The 11,491-nt window shown below is 40.4% G+C and overlaps 1 protein-coding gene across 2 annotated transcripts; it reads right to left on the reverse strand.

Moving 5' to 3' along the window:
* Positions 1 to 197: 197 nt before the first annotated feature.
* RB195_010641 (uncharacterized protein) lies at positions 198 to 11,197 on the reverse strand (the record flags this gene model as incomplete). Of its 2 annotated transcripts, none has more annotated exons than XM_064191741.1 (16): positions 198 to 299; positions 370 to 461; positions 555 to 644; positions 1,157 to 1,280; positions 1,352 to 1,524; positions 1,638 to 1,871; positions 2,127 to 2,361; positions 2,673 to 2,823; positions 2,881 to 3,032; positions 4,416 to 4,532; positions 6,778 to 6,882; positions 6,985 to 7,101; positions 7,857 to 8,066; positions 8,160 to 8,327; positions 9,552 to 9,681; positions 11,142 to 11,197. In XM_064191741.1, 16 exons carry the CDS (start codon positions 11,195 to 11,197, stop codon positions 198 to 200), a joined length of 2,256 nt encoding a protein of 751 aa, XP_064049324.1. The 2 variants fall into 2 exon arrangements, with proteins under 2 accessions (XP_064049324.1, XP_064049325.1); XM_064191742.1 differs by having other exon boundaries at positions 1,352 to 1,572.
* Between the last annotated feature and the right edge of the window lie 294 nt (positions 11,198 to 11,491).

The following is an 11,491-nucleotide window of genomic DNA, read 5'->3' on the forward strand; positions in this document are numbered from 1 at the left end:
AAACGGGAGCGATCGAATCATCAAATCAACAGCCTGATACCGGACGAAGCGGTGGCAAACAGATACACAGCATAGGAACGAAAGAGAACAATAATTGTTTGAGGACTTTTTCTTTTTGCAAATAAAAAACTGTACAGTAGCAGCACTGCGGTTGGGCAGAGCAGGCAGTCCAAGGAACATTCACAACGCTTGAGAGTTCAGGTGATGATGTTATCATAATTTTGGAAGAGTTCGTCGAAAGGCGAGATCGTTGTGTTCGTGTTGTTTTGGTTCGACGTATACTGCCTTACGGTGGTCTCCTGAACAGAAAAAAGCGAAAATTCTGGGAGCATCTAAAGTTAAAACCAGTATTCCGCAAGAATAGCTTACCCAAGTATTGAGGAATTCAGTTATTGAATGTAATCCAGGGCGTGCAAGTCGTTCATGAACTACATTTTGCAGATCATCGTAGAAAAACGCATCTGGAGAGCAGAGCATTAATAGCTTGTACTTTCAATTGTTGTAATGAGACCGGAATAATTTATAACTGCAGTTTCACTTCCCAAAGTAATCACCTAGATCGATAGCTGCTCGATCTACAGTGACAGAGGCGGCAGGGTACGACAACGGAATGACCAAACGAAGAGCAGGCACTTGTTGGCCCTCTGGAATCAACTTCGTCAATGAACTATCACAGCTAACTATTGAAGAAATAATTGTTTTCAAAAAAAAATTCGACTAAACGGAACACTGCTCCTTAATTTATTAGTAATACACCTTAGTTAACTACTAGGTTACACTAACGAACAGAACAGTGCGAAAAAAAAACGTCTCAGCAGAATTTGAGCACTGACGATATGTTTACACTTTTCATTTTCTATGGATGAAACTGGCAAAAAGGAAAAGATCTCACAACTGCTCCCAACGTAGATGACGCTGTTTATTCAGCTATCGGAACTAAGGATAACCATCTGTTACGGTTCATGGTTGCAGTTATCCACCTCTAATTTTTATTAAAATTAGAATAAAGAAAACGATAACAGCGATAATCATACATGTACAAGGATATCCTTGAAATAATCTTGTTTACGTTATTGTTTAAATTCTATGGTTCGTAGGGAGCCCGCTTATTTAAAACCTCGATTTGCAAACTTTCATGAACTCCAATCAGACTCACTGATTTTACATTTGACGAGGGCGCAATGAGGATCATGATGAGACTCGGGATTGTTGTCAAACTCGAATCTATCTGACAATTGTGAGAGTTCACGTCTGGCAGCATCGGGTAACGATAGTTTGGTCTGAAAGAAAAAACAGTAAAGAATTCTTGAAGTGACATTCTAAGCAGCTCTCATGTACAGCATCCGCTAACCCCATTTCCTTGCACATTTCCAACAGCCTCCATAGGTGTGGGTAAGAAATCGTCCATGTTGTATAAATCATCCACGCCAGGCTGTTCGGCAGAACCTGCACTTCCAGTACTGCCATTTCCGCCTCCGCCAGAGCCGGCCATTACGGGAGTTGTGGTTATCGATGTAGTTTGACCTGAGCAAGGCGGCAATGTAACTAGTCCACTCAGCGAGTGACATGGCACTGGAATTAGCAGCGACATAACACTATTGGAAGAGTCAAGTGACAGAAGTCGCAACTCCACTAACGAGGCGGTATTGACGTTGAAGATGGAGGTGGATTGAGAAGGGGTTCCATCGCAGAACCACTTCCCATTCGTAACGAATCAACAGCTTGTGGTTGCATTGACTGAACAACTGGAGGCGGCCGCATTTGAGGTCGCATGGCCGGATATGGACGATGGTGTTCCACTGGAGATTCCCTGTAGGATTGCATTGGACCACCACCTTGCGACTGGCTCATTGGAGGGCCGATCATCATGCCTGGAATTGGAGAGGGAACAAACTTGATTACTTGTGCCCCTATTGTTGTTGTGCTCCTTGAACCTAAGTATTTTCTATATTTCTATTTCAGTAATGTATTGCCCTACAGGTAGTTACTCCGGAGATGCTCTAAATTGAAACGTCGGCTTTCAATAGAATATAGATACAGAGTAAAAACCTGCACGGTAGAATATTCCATATACAATGCTGATGGCAAATATTTGAATACCAACGTGGCCAAGAATTAGTACAAACCTTGCTGTTGTAAGTGTGGTGGAGGTGGCCACATTTGTTGCGGATGCATCGGAGGATAGTTTCCCTGATGAATTGAAGGTGGGCCATATCCACTTTGGGTTCCATACATAGGATTCGGATGATGATCGGACGACGCGTTCAAAACAGCATTTATACCGTCCACCATTCCTTGTCCTGCCATTCCCATATGGCCGTTTTGCATGGCAGCAGCGTGAGGATTGTGTGTGGTGGCCGCCTAGAAGGGTTCAAAAATAAAAACAGGGCATGGACGTCTGTGATTAGGCCAATATTTTTTCTTATCACGTCAGCAGATTCAACGTCTTCTTTCTTTTCGACTAGGGACGGGAAAGTAGGAAAGAAATGCGTCTTGCCAAGTAGCATATCGACTACTGTTACATAATCCAACGCGACTTCCATTCAATGATTGATAAAGTCTTCAAAAGGTAAAAAGATAAAAACATAAAGTTGAATAACCAAGGCAAAGCAACTAGCCTGCTGTCGTTACGCTCAACCGTATAGAAAAACAATAGTAGCGAAATCATTTACCAAGAAATCAGCTTTTTTGTGTATCCAATTCTCCAGATTCAAAAGATATTCCAAGCTGACAACGCGACGTCCTTCTAATACTCCCAGCATCGTTTCCAGCTTTTGCGCAGCTTCCATATTTCCTTCCATGCGGCACTGCTGCGCTCGCAATCTGTACAAATCAAATTGATAAACGAATCGAATTGACGTGAGAAGCAAAAAACCGCACTTCAGATTTTCACAGTATGGTCTCAACATTCGTAATTTTTGATTATAAATCTGTTGCTGGTCATGTTGTGCATCCATAGGACCTCCCATATGTCCTCCACCTCCCATCTGTGTATTCGGTCCGGACATCATCATTTGAGGATGGCGAGGCATCTGAATACGAGTGCATAAATTGATACTCAAATGTTACAATGAACTCAACATCACAAAGATACTCCAACTCATTGCAGTGCTTCTGTATACAATAAGAAAAAGCTCCTACAAAGGTTTCCCATTTAACAACAGAGCCACGGTTCCGAAACTAAAAATTAGATCGATAGTGCTGCCTCTTTTGTGTTCGTCATCGATAGTTAAATTAAAGATAAAGCATCACGAAATTGAGTTGTTCGAATCACTCTATAAATAGATACAGGTAGGAGTGCAGTTCACGACTATGAGCGTTATCATGTCTCATTCACTCTGGGAATCCGGGAGGTGTGTGAAACCAGCTTGTGTGACCCCTTCTCTCCAACGCAACTTATTGTGGTGTAGAATGTAGGGAATCCCACTGTCGTCTAACGATGCCAATTCAATCAATGCATTTACTCGAAGCAGCAGCTGCCCCACTTGCACAATCGTGGATACGTTGCTTCCCACTATTATCTTTTTTCGTGACATACATGTATCGTACGGGGACCGGTGCCACCTGGGCTGTTCCTCGGACCTTTTTTCTTGACTATTAAGTGGAATTAATCCACAGATATATAGAGGTAGAGGTGCAGTTCAAGGTCTTTCACAGATGTGCAGAGATACAAACACAGTCAATTTCTTGATACGCTGTTTTAACGTTGAATTGCTCGAACGACGAAATTATCGGATAACACTTACTTATTGAATCGCTGATGTTACATTTTGTCAGCGATGTTTCACACGCTCTGTCTCTGCACCATCCTTCCACAGCTTATTTGAACAAACACGATAATAAATGACCACTTTTGCGCTCTCCACCACAATAATGATGCTATTAAACGATGCCACGTGTGTTAGTTGCAAAAGATTTGTTAAGGACGTCATAGTTTTTCTTTTCCTCGGGAAAGTCCAATAAATACGCAACAATTTCACAAGAAAAAAAATTATACAAAAGAAAACAATTTCGATCCCACGTGTAGCTAAATATAACTCAGATCTCAACATGAAGATTTGGCAATGTTTCCAACCAATATTGCGCATATGCTTCCGTTAAACATAATTTACCTATCATGAGGATGACACAAACTTCTATTATCAAAAAAAACATGAGTGTCATGATTTTGCCCAGATAAAATATTGCTCTCCTTTTTTAGTAATAAAATAAACAAAGAGTAATAAAAAAGTGAAAGCCACTTTCATTTTGTGGTCATGAATGCATAGAATTACGCGTTGTACAAAAATACCACAAGAGGCAATAACGAATCTTCAAGAACTATCATCATGTAACTGCATCACGTTGTTTTCTCTCATCATCATAGAAAGCATAACAAAATGCCGTCACGGAAGATAACAATGAAGAACATTAACCTGATGCGGAGTTGAAGGATACTGTGGCTGATTGATAAGTGCCTCAAGAACTGTGGACTGTCCACTTACAGGTGGCTGTTGTCCTTGTTGTGGTTGTTGATTATGTTGTGTGGGCATCTGGAACGGATTCAACCCTCAAAGCTGATCCTTAGAAAACAGTGGGTCTAAATGGAGCTAAGGGTCTTTGATCAACATCTTAAAAAAAACGTTACAGAAAGTCCGCTTGCGACATGAGCATATTCCTCCACATAAAAATTTATCCTCAATTAGGCACCGGATAATTATATCTAAGAGCATTAGAAACTAATAATGGACGTTTATGCAATCATAGCAAAGGTTTCAGCAATTCGTTCTGGTGTGAGTGAGTTATGTCCTTATCGAAAATAACTTCACTAGGTGTTTCTAGAGAATCTCAAGAATTATTTGAGACGCCGATACCTGAGATAACGAGGGGGCCCTTTGAATCCCTATCCGTTTGATGGGAAGTCTGCTTGTTACAATGTGTGCAATGATAAATTCAATGATAAAAATGACCACACAAACATGACACGTAGAGCAACAATTACGATCAGTCGCAGCTGTTTCAGATTAATTAGTAAGTTAGTATTAATTAGTGCGCTTCTTCAATCTTGGGGTCATTTCCACTCTTGGAATTTCTTTACTTCTCTAGAACAAGCTCAATAGCAAAAACATGACAATACTCACTTAATTATAAATATTCAATATTCGACACTCACATCACAACTGTTCTCTTGAAAGAATGTTCCGACCACTTCCTCCTTTCCCTAACTCACATAATCCAAATCCAAAGGAAAAAACTGTTAACGTATCCAGAGCATCTTTTACTCCGTTGCTTTAAAGGAATCACTCTACGAATCTGAGGTGATGCGGATTTTAGGTGAAGTATTCGTATACGGGATCGTAGATTATGGAGAGAAGGGTGATTCCGTTCCTTTCTTCCTAATTGCCGTTAAAAAAAACGGTCCGGAAGACGCGGCGCGTGGACAATCCCAACAAGTCTTCTACAACGTAAAAAAATAGCGTGCCGGATCGCTCGAAGCCGTATCCGGGCCGTTTTTACGGCAATTAGGAAGAAATGGACGGAATCACCCTTCTCTCCATAATCTACGATCCCGTATACGAATACTCCATCTGAAATCCGCACCACCTCAGATTCGTGGGGTGATGACTTTAAACTTTTCTATTACTGCACTATATCCAGCAGCATTATATCCTTTTGTTCTTCATCATTTTCAGCCACTCATCTTCTCACATCACTTCAGCCACCATGATATAAACACCACACTGTCATTGTTGTGAGAGGAGAATAAGAATCTTGCTTTCAACAACGAAATTGCTTGTGGAATTTCCGGATCATTATTGCGACTTTTCGATTACTGCACTATATCCAGCAGCATTATATCCTTAATACTACCTTGATTAATGCTCAGAAGTTTGCTTAATGAGACTGGCTAGAAGCACAAAGGCGAAGCCTTCAAGATGCGTGTGTACTCTGCTAGGCAGCACTCTCCAGAAAGTACAATAGAAGATGTGAGGAGGAACTGATTCTCACTGCTTTGCATCGACATGCTGCAGAGTGATAATGATAACGAGCCCACATACATGATAATGATATGCTTAAGAGGTTGCAAATTACATACATCGTAAATCTCTATAAGAGATGGCAGTTGATGAATTTTGGTAGTGTTGAATTACTAGCTTCAACAACTTACTATCTTCGACAAAAATCGTACAGACAGGTGTCACTGATAACCCAAATTTAACTTCTTTCAAAAGGAAATGAAAACTACAACCTTTCGAAGACACTGCAGGGTTGGAAGCAGTACCCCAGCCTTTTCAAAATGCTATCTATTTCTTTCAATATTCGCCTATTAAAGGATAAAGGATAAAGTCGCTGACGTATTAGTCCATTTGGGATCCGTCAACGCGCTTTAATGTAATTCGTAATCGTTGAGGTTTTGGAACACGTGTTGGCCTATACAATGACTTGCGGAGCCCAGCCGATCATCAAATTAGTGTTTTTATCCTCCCAGACAGGTCTCATATCAATTTATGGACCCCGGAGAGATGAAAGACTTGGTTTGTACTAGGGCGGTTTTGAACCATCGACTGTGTGGCAACAAAGGACCTCTAACGGACTGAGCACTACCCGCCCCCATCCGCTTATTGGTTCATAAAAATCTTTTTAAAAAAATGCTGACATATTTTAGAAAATACCAAAACAAAAAGCAGTAACACAAAGAAGGAGTTTTTTATTTGCGAAATCGATTAACAAGGTGAGGAAATAAGTAAAAGGAGGCAAAATAAAAGGAACTCCGATCAGTACAAATAGCAAAAGTACCTGCTGTTGTTGAGGAGGTTGAGAATAACCGGGATGTTGACCCCACTGTTGTTGCTGCGGTGGATAGTGCATTCCTTGCGCGTCCCAACTCCGAGACATTGGCTCCTTTAATCAAAGGTTACCATTTTAGCGTATTTCCATAAAGTCATTAGAATTCACCATAACTCCGTAAAGTTCAAACAAAAAAGAATGGTTCTGAAGAAATACTTGTTTCGGTTGCTTCTGCATTCGCGCGTCATATGGGGGTAACTGTTGTTGTTGTTGTTGTTGCGACTGCTGAGGAGACATCATCTGATATGGAGGGCATCCACCCTGTGGCATCATCTGAACGGAGGTAGTTAGTAGTTAGATTAAGATGGGCACACAATCGGTCGTCAACGATTAGGAGAAAGAGTCTTCATAAAAACTATTCCAAGAAAAAATCAATCGTGCACTCAAATAAACGAAAACAATTGTGTTTTTAGAAATCATGCAGAAATAAATGAATAAAAGTACAAGTTCCATTACAGTTTGCGAGAATTCAACACTCAAAAATCCGTTCACTTACGGAAAATAGGAAATTGAGGGTTCCCACAAAATCAATGGGCCAATGTCTGTGCCAGTTACACAGATGGCATCGTTTTTCGTATTTCCAGGATCTCCACAAGTTAGTTGCTTGAATGGTATAATACAATTTCACTGTTTTTTTATTTTTTATGATAGGTTTTTATTTTAAAGTCTTGGAATATCTTAATGCAGGACTAATGCAGTACAATAACTCCCACAGAAAAACAATTTTTCGCGTTTTTACGAGTGCCTCACAAAAAGCAGTGTCAATTCATACTTCATAACTTTCTCTCTCTCTAGGAAAAAGATCATTCATATGAAAATTCTTAACTTTAACCTACCTACTTATGCGAGCAATGAAATCTAAGAGGAGATAAATGAGGGGCTAAGTGTAATACGTGTGCTCGAGAAATTTCCGAAGCGCTTTAAAGTTCCAGAAATTCGTTTATTTGGCTACTTCATAAAACTACCACAAACAACGATTCATATAAACGAGATGAAATAATAGGAAATAAATTAGTGATTGTTCTCACCTGTTGCTGTGGAACTGGCTGAGCCCCAGAAGGTTGCATCTGCGGAGGCGGTTGACCGAGTGGAGGTGCACCATAGGACGGAGGAGGACCTCTGGGATGATCAGGTGAGGGAAATGCTTGTTGATTTGCCATCACTGGTCCTGGCTGTTGTTGTTGAATAGGAACTTGTTGCGAGCCCGATGAAGGTGTTGGCTGGCTTTGATTCCGAGTCTAAATAAGCTCCAGTAAATGAGAAAAATCCGTGAAGCAGTCATCTCATCTCGTCGGACAGTTTTCTGAGTAATAGCTTTTTCATTCACGAACTTGCGTAGGCTGAGGATCCGGTGGCACCGACGTTCGATATGAGGTTGTGGAATTCACACTGGCTGTATTATTTACATTCGGTGCCGAACATGGAGGGCTGTGGAACGATGGTTGAAGTACCGACGGCACTGCAGCAGACTTTGAGTTGCAGTTGATCGCATTGATCACCTTAACATTAAAAAGACATTAAGAGCACTTGTTGTGTCAGCACAATACTTCGAACGAAACCAATATCTTTTAACAATTAATAAATCTTTCTAAGTTCAAAGTTAAAAAAAAAACAAGTAGTTTTTAGCTGATTTGAAAGCGAAAAATTAGGTTGCCTTTGTCGGCACTTCCACAAACTGATCCTCATAATAAACAAAATAACATTTAAAAGAAAGTTTCTGATTTATTTGCAGTTTGGAGCAGTGCGAAGCAGAGAGTTTTGGCAATTTATCGACATTTCAAATTTGAGAGAGAAGGTTACAACCAGTAGGGGCAGTCTTTGAATTTTTTTCCATTATTTACAGGACACTGATTATTCTCGTGCTTCCCTAGAACTAGAAACGAGTCTGGCTGCTATGAATTCTGAGTTAAAGAGCAATGAACCTTTAAATAATCAAAATTCGACGGATTTCAGTTAGAGACTCAGTAATTTGGGCGTCGCTATTATCTTTTCAAACCGTTGAAAAATACTGAACCCAGAAGAAGAAAACTTCTTATTCTTGATTGGTTTATTTCTTATGGCACAATCGGCGTCAAACGTGCTCAGTGAGAGTAACGTAACGCGACTGCAGCGGAGTAATAGTGCTCCGAGAAACTTGACAGATAAACGAAACTGTGTCGCCGACAGGCGAGCGCCTCGGACAAGAAAATCATCCACGTGCCATAGCGGACGCGTCGCGTTCGCCTGCTTGAATACATGCTCCATTTACTATGTGCGCAGCGCCGAAGTTATAATGAGGTGACAAATCTCAGGATCATAAAAAAAAACTAAACTGAATCCTCTGTTAGAAGATTATCCTTTACTTCTTTGTTTAAAGATACAACAAAAGGTTACGTAAAACCACAGACTGCTCAAAACATTAAGTTCTCAATCTCAAAAGAGATCTAGAATTTGTCAGATCAGTTCTTTATGTCTGTGCAAAACACCCCCAATATGAATTTAAAGAGAACAAATAAAATAATAACAATATGGTTTCACCGACATAAATTCGCAGCTTTCAAGTTCTCTCGGGAAAACACCAAATTTTGTAATAGTTCATGAAACTAACCGCGTAGTCAGATCACGCAATTCAGTCACAAATTCATTAATAATTCTAACAGGCCGGTAATTATTCGGTAATAGCAAATCAAAAAGTAGCTTGAAAAAAGACGATATGGCATGCAAAAAAAAATACTGCTAATCACCTTTGCAATAGTACGCATGTACTCGTCCTTACTAAGGCACTTCTGGAACACGTATTCTTCTACTTGACGAGCATCTCCAGGAACTGGTAAATTTGGCGCATTCTGTCGATTGCGAGCCAACTCGGGCTCTCTGCAAAAACCATTGCCTCTAGGATATTAACTTTGGAAGACATTGATAGCAAAATAAAAAGAATACAGGATAAAGTCTCTGGCGTATCAGAGATGCGACTACAATTTAGAATCGTTTGAGCGTAAGTGCTATAAGGAGGAGCAGGACCCTCCTCGAGTGAAGGGGGTCTGGCTCATAGGGTGCAGCCCTAGTGATGAGGATCCTTCCGCCAATCATCAAAAAGTGAAGAGGGTCCTTTCGCCAACCGCCCAAACGTGAAGGGGTTGGAGCACTTACTCCGACTATCGCCGATGTATAAAGTCAGAACTTTCATTCTCAGAGATAAGTCTTGTATCAATTTATCGACCCCGAAGAAATGAAAGGCTGAAGGCTACTTTTGTAAAATTCCTTAGTTATGCATGAAAAGATGCAAAATACATCAATACAGCATTCTATAATGCCGAAGTTCACCCAAAGTCGAACATTTCGAAAAGATCCCAAGATTTATAAGTTCAAATGTTTGCTGGATATGTATCACTAATTAAACATTCACAAGAAATGAAAGTAACTGAGGAATATAGGAGACACAGCTCTTTATTTATAAAAATAATTCAAATGTTCGATAGGTAGCTTCTTCATAGATGGCAAAGAGATCTTCCTAGGAGTTAACAAATTTCCGAATCAAAGTACTTTTGTGATTACTGCGATCGGAATTACATTGGAAGACCTTTTTTCAATTGTAATTATTATGTCAAAACCAAAAAATTGATCCAAAGTCGAATGACGATTTTTTTTTTTTTGCAAGAGAAACGAAAAACGCAGTAAAATTGACGTGGAACCTAGATGTGAGTAGCAGAGATTAAACCACAATGTAATTTTCACGTCGCCGCAAAAACAGACGAAAAGATGATAAACGAAAAGCATAGCCGACCAACTACTAGAACTAACTGTCGTTATGTTTTAAAAAGTTTCACTGGGAAGAATTTGAAAAAGAAAGGGAAAATTAGAGGACTTTAACGCAACCCACAGGAGAGATCTACACTAAAAACCTCAGAAGAAATGTAAGCTTAACATTTTTAGGACATATACAAAAATATTTGCTTTAGTTTCCTCTCGCTATTAATTTCGATTAGGTTAAAAGTGCTAAAAGGTTAAAAGTGAAAGAAATATATGTAATTAGAATGTCATGCACTCAGCGCACAATGAAGAGTGTTGCAAACAGATAGGGGAGAGCATTCAATCCCTTCCCGTCTCCTAAAAACACCAACTACCACTAAGCACACGATGAATCCCCAAGCGACACTTCCCACTGCCGAGAGACATCTCGCTTGTTCCCATCAAGCCGTGAACAACATGGCGTCACCGTACGCTGAGTGATAAACATGCCCGTCGCAACCAACAACTACGCGTGACATCACATTCCCAGAGAAAAAAAACAAAAAAGTAAAAAAAAGTGGTTCTAGGTAATATCATATACTCACAATCGATTGATGACGTGGTCACGAAATCTTTGAGACGGCCAATCATCGTCCGCCATTCCCGCCGTGCAAGTGGTTCAACAGGGGGGCAACGGGAGCAGGCCACCAAGCGACTACGTGGGCGAGCGGCTCAGCTGACCAACACACCTGGAACCATGACTGGACAGAAACTAGGGAACGATCCCAACCTTTAGAAAATGGACAGGAACCATCAGCACAAAATTCGGCGAAGATATGTATGGAATCACGTCAACGGGTGTTCACAGTGTGAAAGAAGAAAACTCGCCAAAAATTAACGAAATATTTACTGCAATAAGGAATCACAATAATGTACAAAATGAAGATCAAAGAAG

Source organism: Necator americanus, chromosome III, assembly GCF_031761385.1.
Source record: "Necator americanus strain Aroian chromosome III, whole genome shotgun sequence".
Taxonomy (NCBI): domain Eukaryota; kingdom Metazoa; phylum Nematoda; class Chromadorea; order Rhabditida; family Ancylostomatidae; genus Necator; species Necator americanus.